Here is a 25,071-nt window from a genome sequence, read left to right on the forward strand (position 1 = left end):
AGGAAGGGGGAGCAGAAAACTTTTTTGCTATGGATAAGGCAAGCAAATTTGGGATCCTAGAGAACAGTAAGACATTAAACATGTTTTGCTGCAAAGTTCACCTTTAAACCATTAATCAAGAGGTGAAAGTCTCCATTATGCCCATTACCAGTAGTCTTCTGAGTGATCCAGTTCCTGTACTAATTTCCAAAAATTATGTGATTTTGATTTAACTCCTTTTCTTCCCCTGCAGTTAATATATATTAAAAACATGGTTGAGAATCAGGGCCATCGACAGTTCAATCTAACCTCAGAAAAGCACATGATCTCCATTGATTGCTCCCAAACCACAGTGAATTTTATCAATAAAGCACAGGGACTGGCAAGGAAAGTTCTTAATAGTATCCCAATAGCTTTGATAAAGATTCATCTGTAAAAATTATGAAGAGTTAAGTATTAGTATTATTAATGACCAATATTTAGGACTTACCAATGTGCTCAATTCTGTCCCTGATGACCTCACATTGGTGTGGCCAACGTATTAAGCTCAGGTGGCCTGCAGGGGATATGCCATAAAGATTGTGAGGCTCACGAAGCCGGGGTACCCATCTCCCAGAGTTATATGCCAAGACAATCTGTTTTGTCCGTGGGAAAAGCTGATCACAAATGGAATCTATGTGAAAATGAAAAAATACACTAGTCTCTTCAGTCCTTCAAGTGACAGCATGCAAAGCCAATTGGTCCGAAACTAATGGATACTCCAGGATCCCAGAATGGTTTCATGAATTTACTGTCATCCCACTGAAAAAAGGATCAATGCTGCATGCTATAAATCACCCTGAATTTAAAAAGCTGAGTTAAATGGACAGTGGATTATATCTATCACAAAATACATCAAGCATTCTGCTATAAGTAATAAACAGGATAAATATTTCAAGCCAGGACCTTTCATTTGAGCCTTTGTAGATATGTATTAGCAGCTTTTAATAGAGTTGGGAAGGATTTGTTTCATGTAATCTGGAGCAAGTCTCTTAGTTATAATTGTTAGGGGTGTTGAATGCAGGGGGAACAGGGGCACAACCAGAATTTTCCTAAGGAGGACGGCCCAGGTAAGGTCACATGCTAAGTAACAGAGGTCACATTCTGAGAAGTTCACATCTGTATATGGGGTTCCTCACCTTCATATTGCCGCATGGCACATGTATGTCCTCACTAAGTTGCCATCTCTCCTTCTGGAGAGGGCCCGGAAAAGGTGGACGAAGTAGCATGAGGAGATGGCAGTCCAGGGTTCTAGGAAATGGGAAGCTGGGGGTGGGAAGGGAGGTGGATGAGTTCTGGTCAGTCTCTCTCACCTGGATCCGAGACTTGGACCCAGGGAAGAAGCAGAGAATGAAGCTGTCAGCAACTGGCGAGAGCAGGGGCAGGAGCACCTCCAGGATACCACAGACTCCGAAAACAAGGCCACAATCTCCTCATGCTGCCTCCTCCATCTCTTCCACTTCTGGGCCCACTCTGGAAGGAGAAATGGCAGTCTGGCGAGGACTTTCACAGGCAGGGCCGGCTCTGGCTTTTTTGCCGCCCCAGGCAAAAAAGCCTCCAGCCGCCCCCCCCCACCCGCTGGCGGGGTGCGCAGCTGGGGAGGGCACCGAGCGCGGCCGCGGCCCCGCTCTCTGCGGCCGGCCGGAGCACCGCGCGGAAGGCAGCAAGCCCGGCCGGGGCCCCAGTCTCCCCGACCTGCCGGAGCGCCGGGAGGAGGGCGGAGAGCCCAGCCAGGCCCCCCTCTCTCCAGCCGGCCAGAGCGCCGGGGGAGGGCGGCCCCCCTCTTCCCGGCCGGCCGGAGCACCAGGGGGAGGGTGGCCCCGCTCTTCCCGGCTGGCCGGGGCGCCGGAGGAGGGCGGAGAGCCCGGCCGGGGCCCTGCTCTCCCCGGGTGAGCGCCACCCCCCCTCCAGGTGCCACCCCAAGCACATGCTTGGGGGGCTGGTGCCTGGAGCCGGCCCTGTTCACAGGAATTTGTTGTAGCGCCTGTGGCCAAGGGTGAGCTAGGTCCTGGGCTCATGGGCCCCTCTCTTGTTGCACCCCTAGAGGGAATTTTATCTTTTCAAAGTGTTCAGTTTATCCTTGCTTACTACTTTCTCTGGGTCTGTTTTGTGTCAGCACAACAAATAGAGACTGGGGTAATGCCTTTTCATCTCTGGGAACCTGGGTTCAAATCTAGATTATGTCTAGAGCATGTGGAAAAGAAATTAGTTTAGCTGTCTCATTTTCATTCCTAGTGGATAAATGTTCACATCCTGAAGCCACCACACAATTTGGCAAGATCAATAGTTTCTGATCAAAGAAATGCAGCAAATTATGGCTGAGGTGCATTAGCTGAACAACTGCGTGAGGAAGCATATATAGCTTTTGCTCCGACTACACTTGGCTCTTTTGTCACTCGCATGAGTACTAACATCCCTTCTCATCCTCCCTTGTGACCTTGCAGTGAAAGTGTATGGGAATAAATGGAAAGGTTCTAACCTGTGAAAATGGCACACTGCTCAAGATCTTCTGCCACAAATGGGTTAAAGGGATCTTCATCCTAAAAATAAGACAACAGGATAGGGTCCTCTTGTTTCTATTTAACCAAAAGGAAGCAGCAATAGTATCTGTCCTGGTACATGTTTTAGAAGGATATGTGGTTTTCAACAGTGAGATTACTCACTTGTTCATTATTATTATGAAGACACTATATCATAATGCAAACATTTCAGTGGTGGGGGAGAGGAGGACATGCCACTATGGCAGTGTTTCCCAAACTTGGGACGCCGCTTATGTAGGGAAAGCCCCTGGCGGGCTGGGCCGGTTTGTTTACCTGCCCCGTCCGCAGGTCCGGCCGATCACGACTCCCACTGGCCACGGTTCGCTGCTCCAGGTCAATGGAAGCTGCTGGAAGCGGTGGCCAGTATGTCCCTCGGCCTGCGCCACTTCCAGCAGCTCTCATTGGCCTGGAGCAGCGAACTATGGACCTGCGGACGGGGCAGGTAAACAAACTGGCCTGGCCTGCCAGGGGCTTTCCCTACACAAACGGCGTTCCAAGTTTGGGAAACAGTGCACTAAGGGAATGAGTTTCAACAAGCATTACAAATATGAGGAACTGACCACTCTCTGCATAATTGATCACCTTCCATTTGGCCAATTACCTTTACAAATGACCATGACTGAACATATTTTGCGGGAAATATGAACAGAGCAGACGCCAATTCCAACCAGCCAGATAAACTATAGGAGACTAGAAGGCTCAGAGGATTGGTAAAGGGATATTTAGTCTTCTTTCTTTGTTGAGCAATCTGAAGCTACAGTTATAGCAGAAGTAACTGAAAGTTGTTGTTATTAATGGCTGTTCAGAGGTCTATGAAAAATGAGTTTGAAAAGTGTCTATATCACAAAAATTCCCAATTCCACACTTGGCATTTTTGTTGCCAGTTTCAGTAGAGAGGCCAATGTTTAAAAGAGCCATGGAGAGCAAATTACTGTCTTGACCCTGAAGGTGATTTTGCCAGGACAAGGTTGGAACACTCTGGCAAGGCATGAAGGAGTATGAACTGCTGCTGCTGCCTGTCCTGTACATTTTCACTTAATACAGTACTTAGTCTCTAGGGCAGTCAGAATGACACCCCTACCATTAATATCACATTCATGTAAAAAACCCACCTTCTTCCTTGAAATACCATGGAACATTTCTAACTCCAAAACTGTTTCAAAACTGCAGCAGGAAATTCCGATTTATTTGTGGACACTATTTACATTAATATTTTAAATATTGTTATGGGCTGAGTTAAACCCTGCTATGGACTGAGATAAAACCTCATTGAAATTAATAAGTGTGAACATGCCCTTCATTTAAGATATCTGTAAGGAACAGGTAAGGGATGACACCCAAAACAAGGCAAAATGGAGTTTGCAGAGAAACTAGCACCATATGGGCAGAGTATTCCACTCACTGGCTATTGCATGTGTCTGCCTGTGGTGAAAAAGACAAGATGGAGTGCAGACAAGAAACTGAGAAAGACTCAGGCCTTGGCTACACTTGCAGATGTACAGCGCTGTGAGTTAAACCTGACTTCGTGCAGCTGAGTAGGGAAAGTGCTGCAGTCTGTCCACACTGACAGCTGCCCAGCGCACTGTCGTGGCCACATTTGCGGCAATTGCAGCGCTATTGGGAGCGGTGCATTATCGGCAGCTATCCCACAGAGCACCTCTTCCCATTCTGGCGCCCTGGGTTGTGGGAAGGGGGCGTAGGTGCGGGGCATTCTGGGTCCTGTCCCAACGCTCCGTGATGCATCGCTTCGCATCCCAGAAATCCCTCCGTTTCCGTCCACCTTTGAAGCCATCTTTCAACAGTTTCTGTGCAGTGCGATCTGTCTGCGGGAAATGGAGCCCGAACTGCTGAGGCGTATGCTGACGAGTCTCGCCAGCACATCACGTTTGGCTGTCCAACTATTCCTTAAGATCCAAAGTGACAGTGAGAGTGAGGGTGAGGAGTCTGACGATGCTATCGAGCCGCGTAATGCATACGACACGAAATTGCTTGTGGCATTCATGGACATGCTCAGCACCGTGGAACGCCGCTTTTGGGCTCAGGAAACAAGCACCGAGTGGTGGGATCACATCATCATGGAAGTCTGGGATGACAAGCAGTGGCTGCAGAACTTTTGGATGAGAAAAGCCACTTTCATGGGTTGTGTGAGGAGCTCGCCCCCATCCTGTGGCACAAGGACACGAGATTGAGAGCTGCCCTGCCGGTGGAGAAGCGGGTGGCTATTGCAATCTGGAAGCTGGCAACTCCAGACAGCTACCGGTCGGTCGCAAACCAGTTTGGAGTGGGAAAGTCGACCATTGGAATCGTGTTGATGCAAGTTTGCAAGGCCATTAATCGCATCCTACTCAGAAGAACCGTGACTCTGGGTAACGTGCAGGAAACAGTGGATGGCTTTGCACAAATGGGGTTCCCTAACTGTGGAGGGGCGATAGATGGGACGCACATTCCTATTCTGGCACCACCCCACCTAGGATTCCGATGTTAATCGGAAGGGGTATTTCTCTATGGTTCTCCAGGCGCTTGTGGATCACCGTAGGCATTTCATTGACATTAACACAGGCTGGCCCGGAAAGGTGCATGACGCACGCATCTTTCGGAACACTTGGCTGTTCAGGAAGATGCAGGCCAGGACTTTTTTCCCAGAGCGAAAGATCACGGTAGGGGAAGCTGAAATGCCCATTGTGATCCTTGGAGATCCTGCTTACCCGTTAATGCCATGGCTCATGAAACCCTACACAGGGAGCCTTGACAGCAGCAAGGAACGGTTCAACTACAGGCTGAGCTGGTGCCGAATGACTGTGGAGTGTGCCTTTGGCCGTTTAAAGGCCCGCTGGCGATTTCTGTATGGGAAGCTGGACTTGGCCGAAAACAGCATCCCCACGGTTATATCCGTGTGCTGTGCCCTCCATAATATTTGTGAAGGGAAGGGTGAAAGCTTCACTCAGGCATGGACCTCTGAGGTTCAACACCTGGAGGCTGAATTTGCACAGCCAGAGAGCAGGGCTATTACAGGGGCCCAGCACGGGGCTGCAAGGATTAGGGATGCCTTGAGGGAGCAATTTGAGGCTGAAAACCAGCAGTAATATCTGGTGCCCTGCACGGGAGTGAAGTGCAGTAGTTCCAATCTTTAGGAATCAGTGTTTGCTAAGCAGACAAGCAGACTTTCAGTGCCTGTTTGTTTTCTGGGCTAAGGAGTCTTTTACTTTATGCAATAATAAAGAATGTTTTCACAGCCAAAAAAATCCATTTATTGAAAAGAAACAAGGGGGTGGAGTGGGGAACGGTACAATCACAGATTCGTGCATGTCCTGTCTGGTGTGCTGTGCATTGAGTGCTGCACTTCAGGATAGCTATACTGCATGGTGACGGGGGTTGAGTGCAGAGGGAAAGGGTTGTGGTATTCAGGGTTGGGTGGTGAAGATACTGGTGTTGGAGGCAGCGGGTGGCGTGAAGAACACGGAAGTTGGGGAAAGTGGGTTGGAGGTGACAGTGGGGCACAACGGAAAGAGTTTTGGGACAAGGGCTGTGTGGGGGGGGTGGCATTTGCATTTGCGGTACTGGTCCTCTTTCTGCATGGCTACGAGTTCCTGGATAGCGTCTGCTTGGCGCTCCAGGATGCTTATGAGCCAATCCGTGCTTTGCTGCTGGTGCTCCGTGCTTTGCCGCCAGTGCGCTGCGTTTTCCTGGCGGATCCTGCTTTCTCTCTCCCTCCAGTTCTGTGCTTTCTCATTCTCTTTAATAGATTGCTGCAGCACTTCTTGCAGCATGTCTTCTTTGCTTTTTTGTGGTCTCTTCCTGAGTCTTTGCAGTCTCTGAGCAGGCGACGGCTGAGATCTCAAGGTTGATGCAGTTGTATAGGCAAAATGCAACATTTAACAGAGGCAGCATTGTTTATACCAGACAGAATAATGATTCCCCCCGCACTTTAAGGAGTACAAAACACACAGGGTCTACACAATAGCATAAGTTTCCCGTCCGAAACAGAGCACACATATCCCACGGGAGCCTCAAAATGGTGAGTAAGGGGGACTGATTGTTTCAGGGCTGCACTGTCCTCTGGGTTTCTGTCCCAACATTTTCCACAGGAGTTCGTCCTGGACGATATCTCGCTGCTGAGGGTGACCTGGGAAGCAAGGGAGGGTCTTCTATTGCAATGCGGCTTCCGCCCTGGCCCATATGCAGCTTGCCTGTGTGCAGCAATGGTCCCCCCGCCCCTCGCGGCACAGTGGCGCGGACACGTTAGTCTGGCTGGGACAAGGACCACGGTGGCTCTCCCGATAAACCTGCGCAAGCGCATTGCACATGTTCTGCATGAGACATTCGAGGAGATTACCGAGGCCGATTACCGCGATGTGATAAACCACATCAATGCACTATTCCGCATCTAGGCATGCATGCCTAACCCTCCTCTCCCAAAGAGCCCGCACCGAAAAAATTCATTCCCGAAAAAAAAACCCGCTTACCGGGAACCTGCTCTTCTGTTTGTCCTCCACCAAGTACCGGCCGCTGCGACTGGCTACCTTCCTCTTGGCTCGAGAAGAGCTCCTGGCTGCATGGCTCCAGGGATTCCGGGATGTCTCCATCCGGCCCACCACCATCACTCCCGTTTTTCTGCTCCTCCTCTTCCTCCTCCCCCCCGCCCCCACACCGGCTCTGAAGTGTCCATGGTGGTGCTCAGAGTGGAGGTGGGGTTAATCCCAAGTATCGCATCCAGCTCTTTGTAGAATCGGCAGGTCGCAGGGGGAGCACCCGAGTTGCCGTTTGCGTCACGGGCTTTGCGGTAGGCACTCCGCAGCTCCTTCACTTTAATCCTGCACTGCAGCGCGTCCCGGTCATGGCCCCCTTCCATCCTGTTCTTTGATACCTTCCCGAAGGTATCGTAATTTCTATGGCTGGAGCGCAGCTGGGACTGTACAGCTTCCTCCCCCGAAACACTGATGAGGTCCAGCAACTCGCCATTACTCCATGCTGGGGCTCGCTTGGCGCGTGGAGGCATGGTCACCTGGAAAGATTCGCTGATAGCACTCCACACCACGCCGGGCTGAGCAAATAGGAAGGTGATTTTTAAAATTCCCAGGGAATGTAAAGGGTGGAGCACATGGTTGGTTACCTGAAGCCATGGCAGTAGAGTTTGAACTGATGACCAGAATGGCTAGAACAGGCATTGTGGGATACTGCCGAATAATTCTGGAGGCCATTCACAGCGCATTTGGCGGCCACACTGGCGCTGCAGCAGCAGCGCAATACTCACTATTCCTCTCGGGGAGGTGGAGTACATGCAGCGCTGCAACCACGGACATACACCGCTGCAAATGCCTTGCCAGTGTGGACGGGGAGTGAGTTACAGCGCTGGGGGCGGCTTTACAGCGCTGCAACTTGCAAGTGTAACCAAGGCCAATGTCTCAAAGATTCAATTCACCCTATGAAAAAGTTTGAGAAAAGCATGGGAAAGTATAAGGCAGAGGGAAAAGACAAACCTCTGGGCTCCCTCAGAGATGAGGAGAAGAGGAAGCAATTACCATCAGCATCATCACATATATCTCTCGGTTTTATTGATATGCCATGACATCACTTCACTACATGTTTGCAGTTTGGAAGTAATATAAAAGAATGTTGTATTGGAAAATAGTTGAGAAACCAATTAGATCCCTGTGCAGACCTCAATTCCTGCATAAATTTTGCTGTCAGACTTGGGACTGTATTTTTACTTTGTGCATTTGATAGCACTCTGCGTATACTCAGTTGCACTGGTAAGTTTTTCCTGTTTAAACAGGATAGTGGAGAGAAAAATATTTTCAAAATAGGAAAATGTGGTCATAAACCTACACAAAGAAACAGGGAAACTCAGGGGAAGGTGTAGTACCTGAAATTACTTTTAACTTTTTTTTTAAAAAGTGGTTAGGTTTCCAGATCACAGGGCCTCTTTAAAGTGGGGAACTGGAATCAGATGTCATAAAGTTTGCATAGAAAGCAAATCATATTATATTGACGGCTACATTGTAAATAAACAAACAGATACATACAAGAGGATGAAGGCCAAAGGGAGACATACCGAATTGTATTCATCACTTATTATGCGATTTATCAGCTGCTTATCCTTGTCTGAATCTTCTGACATAATCTTCAGAAATGTGAACATTAAATTGTTCTGCAGACTGTGAAATACATTACAATTTCAAAATGACTGTTTTTATACTTTTTCTACAACTGATTTCTACACAAATAAAAGGGCAGCAAGGGTGGGATTCTTTCTGAAATCTCTGCCTTCTATGAAAATATTTCTTTACAATGACAATTAGGCATTATGCCACCAAGAGAGGTAGTCAAAATGCCATCACTAGCTGCATTCAAGGAAAGATTAAAACAAACACTAGAGGAAGCCATAAAATGAAACCGTTTTGAAAAGAGAACGGAATGGATTATAACTAGATCTCCTGGAAGATATTTGGGATGGTATTTACATTAACCTTTTCTCTAAACATTTCCCAATGTTGCTAATACCAGCACAGCTCCTGCTGTGATAGCAATGGAGATAAGGCTAGAGGGTGGAACTGGAATGTAGGCATCAGCAGATTTCCATGTCAGAGAATTCTCTAGGGCACTTTCTTCACAGACCCCTTGATAAAGGGAAGGGATGTGGTTGTAGAAGGGAGATATGCCACAGCATACTGTGCTCTAACTATTCTGCTGGCCCTAAGAGGGGCACTGCAACAAAGCAGACCTAGGCTGCTCTGACTTATGGCAGGGACAGTCCGATTGCTTCCAGAAACTGGAGCAAACTGTAAAGGTGATGCACAGTCATTTTTGCCTCTGCGCTGAACAGAATTTAGCTTGGCTGCTGCTCGGAATCATGGCCTCTGTTTAGTTGATTCTCTTTCCCTGTGAAAAGATTCAGATTTTTGCAAAGTAGCAGTAGATTTAAACTGGCATAATTCTTGTTATTTTCACTGTTGCCCCCCAGGGTTCTGAACAGCAGCATGAAACAGAACAATTTTCTCTATTTTACTTGGTTGCTGTTTGGCAAAGTTACCAGCAGAAGTGAAGGCTCTGGAGCAGTGTTCTGCTCCTGAGTAAGATGATTAATTGTTTACATTTGGAAGGATTTTGTTTTCTTTATGGCTAGAAGCTTCAACTTTCAAAAGTGAAATAATAAATGCTGCACAAATTAACAGTTTAGGTCCCAGTGATCACCAGGGGTATCTAGGCAAGTGTGTTTTTCAGACTCTCTCTACACAACTCAGCCGGTTAACAGGGAGAAGGAAGTTCATGGAGGGGAAGCAGGCTTAATTTGTGCCTCTGAGTCTCTGTCCACCTCAGATGCCCTGGCACTGGCTTTCTTCAGTAGCTGGCCACACACTCCCTGGCTTGTCCCATATGACATGTCTGACCCTCTCGCAGGGACTAGGGGCCGTTCTCCTGGAAGTCGCACCCCATCCTGTCCAGGCCCCATTCTACCTCCACTACACCATCCACAGCATCCCCAATTTACCCTCACACCACCAGCCTGCCATACACTCCTCCCCCACTCACACCAACACCCCCATACACCCCATCCCCTCATCCTGCCATACACCCCTCCCCCACTCACACCAACACCCCCATACACCCACTCACACCCCCTCCCCTCCGCCCAGCATCCCCCCTCTCACTTACCCCGCCCCCTCTATGCTAATGCAGGCTCCGGGCCCCTAACCGTGCATACCGTACCTGAGCCCCGCCCCAGCCCCGCCCCCTCTGGGCGCGCCCCGCCCCGGGCCCAGGCGCGGAGCCCAAAGGGGCGGAAATCCCGCCCATGAGCGGCCGCCTGGTTGCCTCAGCAACCGAGTTCTCCGCAAGTCTCGCGAGAATTCTGACCGCTCTCTTCCCTCGCGATGAGCCCCGACCCGCGGTGTAGGCGTAGAGCCCACGTGTCAGGGGCGGGGTGAATAGTTCCTGGGCTGTAGCGGGGCCTCTGCCCCAGGGTCCCTTCCCGCAGCGCTTGCCCCGCAACGTCCCCCTTTGCCAGGGACCCCGTCCCCCGTAGCTGCCCTGATAGGAAGTAACCCGGGCTTGGAGGGGGAGCCACCGACAGCCCCGCACTGGCAAACCCTAACAAAGTTGGGGTGTTTCTGGCTTGTGAGCCCTCGGGTTTTGTAGCTTTCCTCTGCCCAGCTGTGGCTAGACACTTGCTTTAAATGATTCCATCTATAAAGCAAGAAAGGGAGGAGTCTCATGTAATCCCTGGGACTCCAGAAGATGGGGCTTTATGCTGCAAGAGTTGGCAACTCTGACACTAGTCTAGGCTGGGATTCTTGGGAAATCTCCCAATACTGCACTGCATAGCCTCCTGTACAGCTCCCCTGATGGGTATTGATGGTGGGAGGGGGAGTATTAGTGCAGATAGCTCTCCAGTGGAAAAAGCAGAGTTGCAAATAGTGAGAGATTTTCCTGTAAATTGATGGTTGAAATGCTGCAGACACAACCTCAGAGGGCTGATCACCCTAGATCAAAATTTCCATGTGGTTCCAGTTGGTTACTAAGCATTTAAAAAACTAGTATTGAAATATAACCCAGAAGAACCAACTAAAATGTTTCAACTAAGGATTCCATTTGGGCGATCAGAGACTGTCCTCGTTTCTCTAGAGCTGAGGTCTCAGGGTCGTGAGGAATTGAGATTATTTAGGTGAGGCAGTGCACAAAGCAGCATGACCTAATGGCTAGAGTGTTGGACTAGAATTCAGGAGACTTGAGTTCTATTTCTGGCTTGGCTTCTAGTCTGCTAGGTGACTTTGAACAAGTCACTTGACTTCTCTCGGCCTCAGTGTTCTGATCTGTGAAGTGGGGATAATGATATGGACCAAAGATAGCCACTTGTGCATTCCTAGAATATAGGACATTGTAGTACGGCTGGGAATGGTGTGGGCTTGCCCTCACTGGTGTGACCTTGCCTGCATTGTGCATGTAATTTCAGACCACATGGGGGATGCACTTTTGAAGAGTGCGCTGCTCCTCCTGTACTGATGTGGTGTGTGCAAGGTCATGCCGGTGGAGTGACTAAGGTGACCAGACAGCAAATGTGAAAAATCGGGAGGAGGGTGGGGGGTAATAAGAGCCTATATAAGAAAAAGACCCCAAAATCAGGACTGTCCCTATAAAATCGGGGCATCTGGTCACCCTAGGAGTGACACACTCTTCAGAATGTCATCCCCCCTTATACCAGACAAAACCACATCCAATTTTGTCTCGGTGCCAGATGGGACAAGCCTGAAAAAGCAGGACTGCCTAGTTCAGTGGTGCCCAACTTTGTTACACAGGAGAACCACATAAAATTAAGAACAACCTTGTGTGGGCCAAACAGATTCTACATAGTTTAATAAGATTTAAAGTCACCTGTATTGATTTATATTTTAAGTTCGGCTTGTTTCGTATGTAATTAGATAGAAATAACCTATGTATGGTATTGTTTATTTACACACTTGTGTGATCTAAAATGATGTAAACATGATGACAAAAAACTAATGAATTGCCTGTTAGTATATTGTGTTGAAGTAGGCCCCAGGCCTTATGAAATGCTCTGGTGAGCCCTCTATGACCCATGGGCTGTAGGTTGGGCATACCGGGTCTAGTTTAAAACCAGATGCATGCCTGCCTATACAACAGACAAAATGCTTTGAAATCTACTGAAGAAGAGAGCTGTATAAGAGCTAGTGCTAAGGCTGTAAGAAAGTTGTGATTTTTTTTGGTTCAAAAGTTGCAGCCACCATTTGTTAAAGCTGCAGTTTTGGAGCGGTCAGCTCAAGTACCACAAAAGGTGGTGTGCGGACAGGGCCGGTGCAATCCATTAGGCGACGTAGGCGGTAGCCTAGGGCACTACAATTTGGGAGGCGGCGACCGCGGCGGTATTTCGGTGGCGGGACCTTCTGCCATCTCTGTGGGGGGTGGCATTTCGGGGTGGGACCTTCTGCTGCCTAGGGCAGCAGAAAAGCTGGCGGCGCTCCTGTGTGCGCGGGAGCAGGTGTGTGTACGCACCTGTGGGGAAATAGGACTTAAACTCTTGTTTTGTAGGGTTACCATCCATTCGGGTTTCCCCAGACATGTCTGGCTTTTTTAGCTTTAAATGGCCGTCCGGGGGGCATTTCTAATAAGGTAGAAATGTCCGGGATTTCCCCCTTCCCCTCATGCAGAGTGCGGTGTGGCTGATTGGATGCCTGGCCTGATTGAAAGCCGCTCGCAGCCACTGGGGCCTCTAGCAACCAGAGTCCCTCCCCATCCCCCGCTCCCTCTTCCCCTGCAGAGCAGTGCCTTATTTGTTTGGCTGCACGTGGAGCCCACAGCTCTCCCTCGGCTGGGGGGGCAGGCAAGGGACAGGGAATGGGGGGGTTAGATTGGTCGGGGGTTCTGGGGGAAGCTGTCAGGAGAGGGGGGTGTAGAGAGCAATTGGGACAGGTAAGGGATAGGGAACGGGGGGGGGGGTTAGATTGGTCAGGGGTTCTGGGGGGGCTGTCAGGAGAAGGGGGTGTAGAGAGCAATTGGGACAGGTAAGGGACAGGGAACGGGGGGGGTTAGATTGGTCGGGGGTTCTGGGGGGGCTGTCAGGAGAAGGGGGTGTAGAGAGCGGTTGCGGCAGGTAAGGGACAGGGAACGGGGGGGTTAGATTGGTTGGGGGTTCTGGGGGGGGCTGTTGGGAGAAGGGGGTGTAGAGAGTGGTTGGGGCAGTCAGGGGACAGGGAGCAGGGAGACTTAGATAGGGGGTGGGATCCTGGGGGCAGTTAGGGTGGGGGGGGACAGGTAGGGGGTAGGGGGATTCTGAGGGGGGTGGGAAGTGGGAGGGGGCGGGGCTAGGGCAGCACCCTGTGTCCTCTTTCTTGATTGTTGAAATATGGTAACCCTATTGTTTTGTAACTGACTAGATGTTGAGTTGGCAGCAGGGTCCTTTACCCTCCTATGGGGCTGGATACCCCTCCCCCCAATTCTGTGTCTGGCTCTCTCCTCTGCATCCCCTTTTCTCCCCTCTGGTAAAGTACCAATGAAGGACAAACTCACCAGTGCTGCCCCAGGGTTGGGGCTGGCTTGCTGGGTGCTTGCAGTGCTTGGGACAGTCTCTGCCTGCGGCACCATGCTGGGGCCTTGCCGACACGCCTCCCCACTTACTGCTGGGCTCTGGGGTCTCTCTCTGATCATCCTGCTCCTGGGTAGCCAGGTGGCCCAGTGAGCCAGAGGTGGGAGAGCCTGGCCCTGACCTGTACAGCTCCCGGGCCCTCTCCTTGTCTGCCTCCACCCCCACTCCCACCACAAGTGCCAGGTCACACAATGCCACTTACTCAGATATGGCCCAGATGCCCCTCCGCATAACAGAGGGATGTCTGGGACAAATTGGAGCAAATGGCAATGCAGAAAAATTGCAGAGTGTGTGGAAAGTTGCAGTTTCCCCAACAAAATTGCGGCCCACCATTTTCTTTCATGTCCTTATTTATACTGCCTTTGCTGCTTCTGTATTGAGTATGGAAGACAGCAGTTTCCAAGGGCCGTAAATCCAACACTTCACAAGAGCTCAAGTTCAAAGTACAATAAAAGGAGTAACATAAATTGCTATCAAAGTAAATATAATCAAGTAAACCTTGCCCCTAAATCCTGCAAATAAATATTAATTCACCATCTCCTCCTCTTAGCTCCACATGCTTTTAAATAGGGTTAAAAGTAATTTACCTTAAATGCTGATTTTTCTTGTGGGTCCCTCAGGTTTATTCCTTTAAACTTCAGTTGTTTTAAATAATGCCATTGAAATGTTGATGTTATTGAAGGGTTAATAATTATGGATTAGTAAATACAAGTGAGTTTGGGTATGTGGAAGACTGAGAAGTCACTTTCTTAGCCTTCCTTTTATGCTGCGTGCTTTGTAAACTTTTGAGCCCTAGATAAATAATAGATTCTGTTGACTTTCTTGCCTTGCTAATGAGAAGGCAGCATCATGAAAGACATCCCCAGTCTATTGTTGCAGGCAACTGTCAGGGATCTAAGAGTGGCAGTGAAGAAGGGCAAGGAATGATATAAACAAAGAAATTAAGAGTGAAAGTCCACCTAGGCCCCCTCCCTCCGCAAAAGTATATTGAACATATAGGAGAAATGTGCTGTATTATGAAGCAATTGTTCTTTTGGGTTAATGAAATGGAACAGACTAAGTGATGAAATTATAGAGAAACAGAAAGAGGCTGAGCATGGCTTGCATTTGGATATTAATTTTTATTCCTGTAGGATTTGTCTAACCCAGCACTTGCTATGTAAATTACCACAGAGTGGAAATTTAGGTTCCTCTTATTAGCATAATATGTTTATCTTGTGACGTTGAAAGGATCCTGTTTCTCACTGCTGAGTCATTACAGCAGAGAGGCTTCATATAACTGTTGACTTGCTGAGTGGCAGTACATGGCAAATTAGACACAGAAAATATGTCAGGCCTCTTCCTTTCTTAGGACAGAGAATTCAGAAAAGGGGAGCCTATAAATGATGCACCATAAGAACAGAAATCTCTAGCTTATGATTTTTCTGTACTTGCCTGATGTCAGATCAAATTGCATACAAAGAACAGCAATAGAGGCACTCGGGGATCATAAAGTACTCATCCTTGCATGGAGCCTATACAGTGACTAGTGAGAATAGTGACATCATGTCCACAAAGGTGTGCAGTTTTGCAAATTTAATTCTTATCGCTCTCTAACTCAGCATTCTAGCTAACTAATTACTGGGACTGAATTGTCTAGGGGATCAGAATTTAAGGGGGCGGATAGATGGCATTGAGATTGCAGGGGTAATGGTAGTGGTGGTTAAAGAGAGGGATACAAAGAAGTAGTGTTGTAGAAAAGTAGATTGTATTTTCTAAATGGACAACCTACCCTGTATTCTCAATTACTGAGGGACAATCCTCACTCATTGCTATATTTGCTTTCCACAACCAACTCTCTGTAAAACTTTTCATGAGTGATGTACCTGAATACTTGGATATTAATATCTAAACTGTATTCTTAAATGTATTCACCTAAATTTGGGTTATTGCTGATTATGCACTATATATATCTTCTGACTTTAAAAACAAACCTTGTATGTGTGGATAACCTAAGCACTATGCCCAGATGTACAGACACTTTTTTCTTAACCTGTGTACTATATAATTTTTTAACATTCACTTTAATAACATTTTTAAATCTGTAAAAGAAAATTTAGATTGGACATAGCAAATTACTGTAATGGCGTAAGTTGTAATGAAATGCATGTTACTGATATGTCACTCTCTGCAAAGGATTAAATACAGAGTCTTGCCCAAAGGACTTCCCAAGGACTATCTACAGTCCTAAAGGGGATTGTGTGGGTTAAGCAGTCGCTTTCCTCTGGACCATGACTCCCAGCAGGGGCACACAAAGGTTCTTGAAAGCCTGGGACAAAATCTGAAACTGAGGCCCTATCCTTACAAAAACACACACACACACACCACAAGGGGGTGCAAAAACAGAGGCCAGTTACAAAAACACAAATGCGAGGCCCTAGGTTGGGGGTTGAAGAGCAAGCTCGCCTTGCACGCACACTGTTGCTCAGCCACAGCTCCTGTCCTGCTGGGCTAGGGCCAGACTCCCCGCTCTGGGTGTTGTGATCTGGAGCACAGGGTCATAACCCTGGTGTTGCCATCCCGTGCGGACGATCACAAAGTCACTTGGTTTGGGGGTCTTCTCAAATTGGGGCCCCAGGGCAAACTGCCTGTGACGTTGCAGTCTATATAATTTTATAAAAATATGCTAATGAGTGAATATAATGTAACTGGAATATGCTTCATGCAAAAGGTCTCTTGTAAGGTATCATTACAAAGCTTATAATCTACTGAGTGTGGTCATCCTAGTTGTATAAATGTATCACTCTTGTATCTGAAACTAGAAATATGAAATATAACTCTGAGGGCCTATTGTAATTATGCAAAGTGTGGGCCATTAATGGTGGTTTGGAATCTTGATGACTCCCATTAACCAGGACAATTGTCTGCAGATGGCTCTGTTTTACCTGTAAGTCTTCCTGTATATGTGTGTGCTGGCAAGTGGGCAATGAAGTCTTGCAGTGATGTGATCATGTCACCTGAACTGGAATCCATCTTTAACCTGGTGTCTTTCCATTGAGAAGGAGGGGGTGGAAACCCAGAGAGGGACAAAGGATTCCCGCCTTATGCAAAAGACATATAAAGGGGTGGAACAGAACAAAGGGGAGAGAGGAGCCATCATGAAGAATCCCCTAGCTACCACCTGAGCTGGAACAAGAGGTGAATCAGGGGAAAGAATTGTGCTCAGGCCTGGAAGCAGGGCCGGCTTTAAGCCGATTCGGCCGATTCCCCTGAATGGGGCCCCGCACCTAAGAGGGCCCCGCAACGTCCGGGGCTGCCGGCGGAGTGGGGAAAAAAAAAAAAAAGCCGCATCCTGCTTCTTCCCCCTCCTTCCAGCGCTTGCGCCACCATACAGCTGATCAGTGCAAGCCTGGGAGGGAGGGGTGAGGAGGAGGAATGCGGCATGCTTGGGGAAGACGCGGAGCCAGGGCGGGGATTTGGGGAGGGATCCAATGGGGTAGGGAGGGGGCGGAGTCGGGCCGGGGCGGAGTTGGGGCGCGAGACAATTCACGTCCCAGCGTGGGGCCCCGCACCTGCTAAAGCCGGTCCTGCCTGGAAGGTGTCCAGTCTAAGGAAAAAACTTACTGAAGCATCTCTAAGAGTGAGATTGTCTGTATTCAGTTTGATTAGACATAGATTTGCGCATTTTATTTTATTTTGCTTGGTGACTTACTTTGTTCTGTCTGTTACTACTTGGAACAACTTAAATCCTACTTTCTGTATTTAATAAAATCACTCTTTACTTATTAATTAACTCAGAGTATGTATTAATACCTGGGGGAGCAAACAGCTGTGCATATCTCTCTATCAGTGTTATAGAGGGCGAACAATTTATGAGTTTACCCTGTATAAGCTTTATACAGGGTAAAACGGATTTATTTGGGTTTAGACCCCATTGGGAGTTGGGCATCTGAGTGTTAAAGATAGGAACACTTCTGTTACCTGCTTTCAGGTAAACCTGCAGCTTTGGGGCAAGTACTTCAGACCCTGGGTCTGTGTTGGAGCAGATGGGAGTGTCTGGCTCAGCGAGACAGGGTGCTGAGCTGGCAGGGAAAAGCAGGGGTAGAAGTAGTCTTGGCACATCAGGTGGCAGCTCCCAAGGGGGTTTCTGTGATCCAACCCGTCACACTGCCCTCCCCAGGAGGTCCTAATTAGTTATGTTTGAACTTGTCTCCTGCAGTAATGGCTTGGGAAAATATGATACTAGATGCTATAACTGTTGAAAAGCTATTTGCTGTAATGAAAATACACTGAGGTGTTCTCCAAAAATTGATGGGAGTTTTGCTGTTTTCTTCACAGGGAGAAACACTGGGACCTTTACCTATATAATAGTAATAGGTTTTGTGATTGTGCAAGCCTTAAAGTGGTTTATTCCATAAGCAAAACCAGGATCATCACAATTTGACACACACATATGGGGGAGAACTACTTTCCTCTGCGAACCATTTCCCATAAACAGTTATATAACACCCTATAGTGTCACGTACAGAAGGGAATGTTTCTATTTCTCTGTAGGAAAGCCACTCCTGAGATGTGAATGCAGATGTGGAATATCTGCCCCACTCAAGAAATTGCTTGAAATTAGACATGTCTCTTTCAGACAGCACTTTCCTACCACAGCGTTTTGCGGCCTCACATAAGCAAAAATATTGTTTAAAATAACATCTAAAGCACCACTACTTTACAACAGAGGCTTTCCAACACCACCAGACAGTCAGAATTCTACTCAAATAGGTTTCAGAAAGGATCCTGATGCTTATGCTTAAAAATAACACTGATTGTTTAATTTACTGAAGATTTAACAATTTCTTGCTTTATACTCTTTTCTCCCCCAATTGCCAAGTGAGGGCTCAGGATAGCAGCTATGTGGCCTAGTGGAAAGTACCCTGGACTGGGGTTCAGGAGATCTGCTTTTTATTCCTGGTTTGCTGTGAGACATTGGGTAAGTCACAGCCCTCTCCGTGCCTCAGTTTCCCCATCTGTAAAATGGGGATAATCATACTGACCGTCCTATATAAAGTGTTTTGAGATCTACTAATGAAAGCAATCTATAAGAAGATAGCTCTTAATATTAAAAATTGCGTGAGTTGCTTAAGATATATACACTGGGAACTAATCCTAGAGCAAAAGGTTAGAAAATAACCATATACTCTAATGTAGTGGCTCTCAACCTTTCCAGACTACTGTACCCCTTTCAGGAGTCTGATTTGAGTTGCGTACCCCTAAGTTTCACCTCAGGTTAAAACTAATTGCTTACAAAATAAGACATAAAAATACAGAAGTGTCACAGCACACTAATACTGAAAAATTGCTTTCTCATTTTTACCATATAATTATAAAATAAATCAATTGGAATATAAATATTGTACTTACATTCCAGTGTACAGTATAGAGCAATATAAACAAATCATTGTCTGTATGAAATTTTAGTTTGTACTGACTTTGCTAGTGCTTTTTTATGTAGCCTGTTGTAAAACTAGGCAAATATCTGGATGAGTTGATGTACCCCGTGGAAAACCTCTGTGTACCTCTGGGGTACACATACCCCTGGTTGAGAACCACTGCTCTAATGGTTATTAATATTAATAATGGCATAAAAGATGGCATAATCAAGGTCAGGACCCCATTGTGATGGGTGCTGTACAAACTACTCCAGTCCTGGGGGAATTCTGCACCACTATGTGTGCGCATATTTCATGTGCCACACATTTTTGTGTGTGTGCAGAAAATAGTTTCTGCTGAAAAGTTGCTGCAGTTCTGCCTTTTACCCACTGGAGGGCATTGTGGTGCTAGAATAGAGCAGCAGCTCCCAGCAGAAAATAACTTCTGCAGTTCTGCCTTTTGCCCACCAGAGGGTGCTGTGGCACTAGACCACTGCAGCCACTCCTGGTAAGCCCCAGCCAGGGTAGGGAAGAGAAAGAGGGTACCTTCTTCATAGCACCTGTTGGGCTAGGTCAGGAGACAGGGGCTATGGGGAGACAGACAGCATAGGGTTTCTGGAGGGGTCAGACAGGGGCTCATAAGGGCTGGTGGGGGAGGACAGATTGAGGCAAGGGGTGAAAGGGAGTGGAGGCACTGGGCCACATGGGCAAGGGGGGGTTGCAGAGCTATGGGGGGAAGGGGTATGGCTGAGTGGGGTCATGGAGACACATGGGGATGTGGTGCAGGGACACAGGGAGAAGAGGGGCTGGGGCTGGCTGAGGGGGTGCACGGACACATGAGCAGAGGGGGAGGAGTGCAGAGCTACAGGGTGGTGGCTGAGTAGGGGCACAGAGACATGGGGACAGGGGAAGATGTGCCTGACTGAATGGGAGAGGCTAGGGTCAGGTAGGGTCTGCATGGAGTTGCTCCCTAAAAATCCCTTCCCGCTCCCCCCCCCCCCAAACCTGTTCCATACTTTCCCCACCAATACCCAACAACACTTCAAGTTTATACCCAGGCTCCTTCTCAGCAATTACTTCCCTCTCTCTCAGTTCCTCTGTTACCCCTGACTCCCCCAAGCCTTTGCACTGCTTCAGAGGGGTTCAGGAAATATTGTTCTGTACTGTAGTTTAAATGAATTATTACTCACAGTTCTGTATTAATATGCCTAGTAAGAAATCTATTTGTCAAAAAACATTTCCTGGATCCTTTTTTGTTGTCTGTATTGTTACATACTTGCTGACAAGTATTTTGAAATAAATTACCCAAATAATTGAAACTGGTGTGATTATATTGTTATTTTGACAAATAAAATATGCAGAATTTTGCAGAATTTTAAAATATTGTGCGCAGAATTGTTAATTTTTTGGCACAGAATTCCCCCAGGAGTAAAACATTTAGCAAGATACAGATGCTGTCTAAGAAAACTAATAAGAGACAAAAGATGGGAGGAGAAATACAGGGGTGAAGTGTCTTTCCCAAAATCACAGTAGCAGAGCTGCGGCTAGAAACCATGTCTCCTTGATTCCAGTTCACTGCCCTAGCACTGGACAGCACTGGCCCTACTGATTGATTTTAGTGAGATGTTGTGTGGTAAATTGTTATTTTACTTGAAAAAAAATGTTTTGGCAGTGGTATTCACCAGCTCTACAACGTTTTCTTTTTGCTTTGATTAAGAAACATTATCACACTGTATGCTAAGTCCAAATTAACTATGGATTTCAGAGTAAGTATTTTAAGATTACTGTTTGATATTCTAAGCTAGAATTTGTGTGTGTTTTTGAAATGTTTGAAACTATTCTTTTAAAACCAGTGAGTGCGCGCTCAGAGGTAGTGCTTGAGCCAGCTGCCTGTTCATGATTAGTACTAATTAGCTTCCCTAGAGAAGGCCTAAGTGGACAGAGGTGTGCCTGATTACCAGGCCAGATTGATGCAAGGGAATCAATGAGCCAATTAGCCCATTAATATGAAAGCTGGACAGAAAGGCAGGGATAGGAGAATTCAGGGGTGAAGAGAAGGAGACATTTGGAAAGCAGTGCTTAATTTGTAATGAAAGAGGTGCCAGGGCTCAAGCAACTTTCTTACTTTCATAAGACACTGCAAGCCCAGAGGTGGTGGGGCCCAGCCTTGGCATAAATTAAGCACTGATAGAAGGCTAGGAGAGGGCTCAGTGCCTGCTTTTTGCCCCTCACTGCAGGACTCACCAGACTTTGTGGGAATTGTTGTGGTAGCTGGGCTTGCTCTCTTATAAATTCCTGCAGGCTTTTTTGTTGCTCTGTCTGCAAGGGCAAGCAAGAACTGTTTTTCTGCATGATGGGATTCTTAGAAGGTAGAGGGTTTTCTGCATTTCTCTTTACTGCTCTACCACCCATTACAGTGTTTCTGTCAATACCTCGCCTGCCAGACCTCTTCAGCAGCTCCTCCATTCACACAGCTACAAGCAAGTCCCAGACAAGCCCCCACTGGTGACTGGGTGGTATGCCACTCCCCTGCCTTTTCTACAGACTCACACCATTGAGACTTTCTCGTTTGTAAACACCCACGGTAGTTTATTTACAGTGTTTTAATCCCTCTATCAATGCATAGGTGTGTCTCCCCCTCTTTAGAACTTTCTAGTCCCATCTCCAGAAAGTAGGGTTACTATACGTCCGGATTTTCCTGGACATGTCCGGCTTTTTGGGCTCCAAATCCCCGTCCGGGGGGAAAGCCCAAAAAGCCGGACATGTCCGGGAAAATCGGGACATGCTGGGCCGGCCGTATGGGTGCTCGGGGGCCGGGGGCTCGGGGGTTGGGCCGGGGGCTTGGGGGCCGGGCCGGGCCGGCGGAGCGGGGCCGGGCCGGGCCGGCGGAGCGGGGCCGGGGGCTCCGGGGCCGGGCCGGCGGTGCGGTGCCTGGCCGGGGGCTCCAGGGCCGGGCCGGGGGCTCGGGGGCTCCGCCGGGGCCGGGCTGGGGGCTCGGGGGCACCGGCGGGGCCGGGGGCTCGGGGGTGCTCGGCCGGGGGCCCGGGCCGGGGACCGCAGTGCTGGGCGGGCCGGGGGTGGTCGGCCGGGGGCCGGCACCCGAGGGCTGGGGCCAGCCTGGGCCACGCCTCCTCCCTCCACACTCCCCCTTACCTGCTTCAGGCTTCCCACGACTCAAATGTTCACAGGAAGCAGGGGAGGGGCGGAGACTTTGGGGAGGGGGTGGAGTTGGGGCGGGGCCCCGTGGAGTGTCCTCCTTTGGGAGGCACAAAATATGGTAACCCTACAGAAAGGGAAGAGGCAATAAGGTCTCTACTCAGAGACCTTCCTTCAGCATACTCCCTTAACCCTCTATTTATCTCTATTAAAGCCCTCCCATGTCCTTTTATACAGCTTCCCTGTTAATGGGCTAATTGGCTCACTAGCACCAATCAGGAGTCTGGATGGGTAATCAGCTACACCTCTGTCCAGTTAGGTCTTCTCCAGGGGAACCTGTTCAGTATTAATAGTGACAAGAGTGCTGGCTTTTAGTTCTCTGTTTTGAACAGTATATTTGTTACTGCTGTGTGTGTAAAGGAGTTGTGAATATTATGTTACTTGATCAAGACTCTTGTATAAACTTTGAGAAAAATGCTTCTGATGTATTTTCTCTTTTGTTAATTCTTCTAGCTTGGTATAAGTAACTCAGAATGCTCTAAGGCTGTTTCTTCTGTTACTAAAGGAGACAGCTTACCCTAAGGGTATGTCTACACTGGCAGAGTTACATTGCAGGCAGTTACAGCACCGTTCAGAGAGTGCTGAAGGGAAACTGCTCTTGTGTGTTCACACTGTCAGCTGCCTGCACAGTAGTGTGTTCACACTTGTGGCACTTGCATTGGTATTCAGAGTGGTGCACTCTGGGCAGCTATCCCATAGAACATCTCTTCCACTTCTGCTGCTAAGAGTTGTGGGAAGACAGAGAGGGTTGTGGGGCATCCTGGGTCATGTCCCGATGCCCCATGATGCATTGCTTCACATCCCAGCAATCCCTGTGCTTCTGTCCACATTTGGCGCCATCTTTCAATGGTTTGTGTACTGCACACTCTGCCTATTTGGGGTGCAGGAATAGATCCCGAACTATTGACAAGTATGCCGCTCGCTCTGACCACCACATCACGATTGGCAGTGGAGTTATTCCTTAATCTACAAAGGCAAGAGGAGTGTGACATTGATCTCGCCACACATACTAGCTACACCACAAGATTGCTTGTGGCATTCCCGGGGGTGCTGACCACTTTTGGGCTCCAGAAACAAGCACTGAGTGGTGGAATCACATCGTCATGCACGTCTGGGATGATGAGCAGTGGCTGCAGAACTTTCGCATGAGGAAAGCCACATTCATGGGACTGTGTGATGAGCTCGCCCTAGCCCTGCGGCGCAAGGACATGAGAATGAGAGCTGCCCAGTCGTTGGAGAAGCACATGGCGATTGCACTGTGGAAGCTGGCTACTCCAGACTGCTACTGATTGGTCACTAACCAGTTTGGAGTGGGAAAGTTGACCGTTGGACTCGTGTTGACAGAAGTGTGCGGGGCCATTAATCACATTCTGCTCTGAAAGACCATGACTCTGGGCAACGTGCATGACATTGTGGGTGGCTCTGCTGAAATGGGCTTCCCTGACTGCGGAGTGGCGATAGATGGCACGCATATTCCAATTCTGGCACCAGACTACCTAGCCACCAAGTACATTAATCAGATGGGGTATTTCTCTGTGGTTCTCCAGGTGCTTGTGGATCACCATGGGCATTTAATAGACATTAACGCAGGCTGGTCCCGAAAGATGCATGCATCTTTTGGAACACTGGCCTGTTCAGGAAGCTGCAAGCAGGGACTTTCTTCCTAGGGGGGAGGGATAGCTCAGTGGTTTGCGCATGGGCCTGCTAAACCCAGGGTTATAAATTCAATCCATGAGGGGGGCCCATTTAGGGATCTGTAGCAAAAAAAAAATCTGTCTGGGGATTGGTCCTGGCTTGAGCAGGGGGTTGGACTAGATGACCTCCTGAGGTCCCTTCCAACCCTGATATTCTATGATTGGACCAGAAGATCACCATAGGGGAAGTCGAAATGCCCATTGTGATCCTGGGGGACCCTGCCTACCCCTTAATGCCATGGCTTATGAAGCCATACACAGGGCACCTTGACATCAGCAAGGAGCAGTTCAACAACAGGCTGAGCAAGTGCAGTATGACTGTTGAGTGTGGTTTTGACCGTTTAAAGGCCCGCTGGTGCTGCCTATATGGGAAGCTGGACCTGGCCGCTGACAATATTCCTATGCTTATAGCCACGTGCTGTATGCTCCATAATATTTGTGAAGGGAAGGGTGGAAGCTTCATTCAGGCCTTGGCTACACTTGCAAGTTACAGCGCTGTAAAGCCTCCCCCAGCGCTGTAACTCACTCCCCGTCCACACTGACAGGGCACTTATAGCACTGTATCTCCCTGGGTACACTGCTGCAGGTACTCCACATCTCCGAGAGGAATAACAGCTGCAGTGGAGTGGCTACAACTCACGGGTGTTAGTGTAAACGCTTGTAGCGCTGTACTAATCACCTTGTCAAGTGGCCAATCCTCTCCATTGTTGTGACCAGCTGCAGGAATGCGGAAGTGCCGGTTTCAAAGCTCGTACCACAGAGAAAAGCAAACAGTTTGCAGCTGGCTTTGAGTGAGTAAATGAATGAGCAGGGGGCCGGGAGTTCGGAACTTGCAAAATAGAGAGCTGACATGCTCCAAAAAGCACTCTCTCTCCCCCCACACTACCTGTCACAATCCACCACCCCCCGCCCCATTTTGAAAAGCACGTTGCAGCCACATGAATGCTGGGATAGCGGCCCATAATGCACCGCTCCCAACACATCTGCAAATGTTGCAAGTGTGGCCACACCACTGTGCTGGCAGCTGTCAGTGTGGACAGACTGCAGCGCTTTTCCCTACTCAGCTGTACAAAGACAGGTTTACCTCACAGCTTTGTACAGCTGCA

General features: G+C 48.4%; 1 protein-coding gene across 1 annotated transcript in view; it reads right to left on the bottom strand.

The window, feature by feature from the left end:
• The window catches only part of AGBL3 (AGBL carboxypeptidase 3), a 57,501-nt gene extending 48,804 nt beyond the window's left edge, over nt 1-8,697 (bottom strand). Inside the window, exons 1-3 of the mRNA XM_054016217.1 lie at nt 8,611-8,697; nt 2,498-2,558; nt 470-652 (exon numbers count right to left, since the gene is read on the bottom strand). Coding sequence (XP_053872192.1) covers nt 470-652; nt 2,498-2,558; nt 8,611-8,697 — 331 coding nt within the window. The remainder of the gene's footprint in view (nt 1-469; nt 653-2,497; nt 2,559-8,610) is intronic.
• Nucleotides 8,698-25,071: the final 16,374 nt, after the last annotated feature.

Source organism: Malaclemys terrapin, chromosome 1 (assembly GCF_027887155.1).
Source record: "Malaclemys terrapin pileata isolate rMalTer1 chromosome 1, rMalTer1.hap1, whole genome shotgun sequence".
NCBI classification, from domain to species: Eukaryota; Metazoa; Chordata; order Testudines; family Emydidae; genus Malaclemys; species Malaclemys terrapin.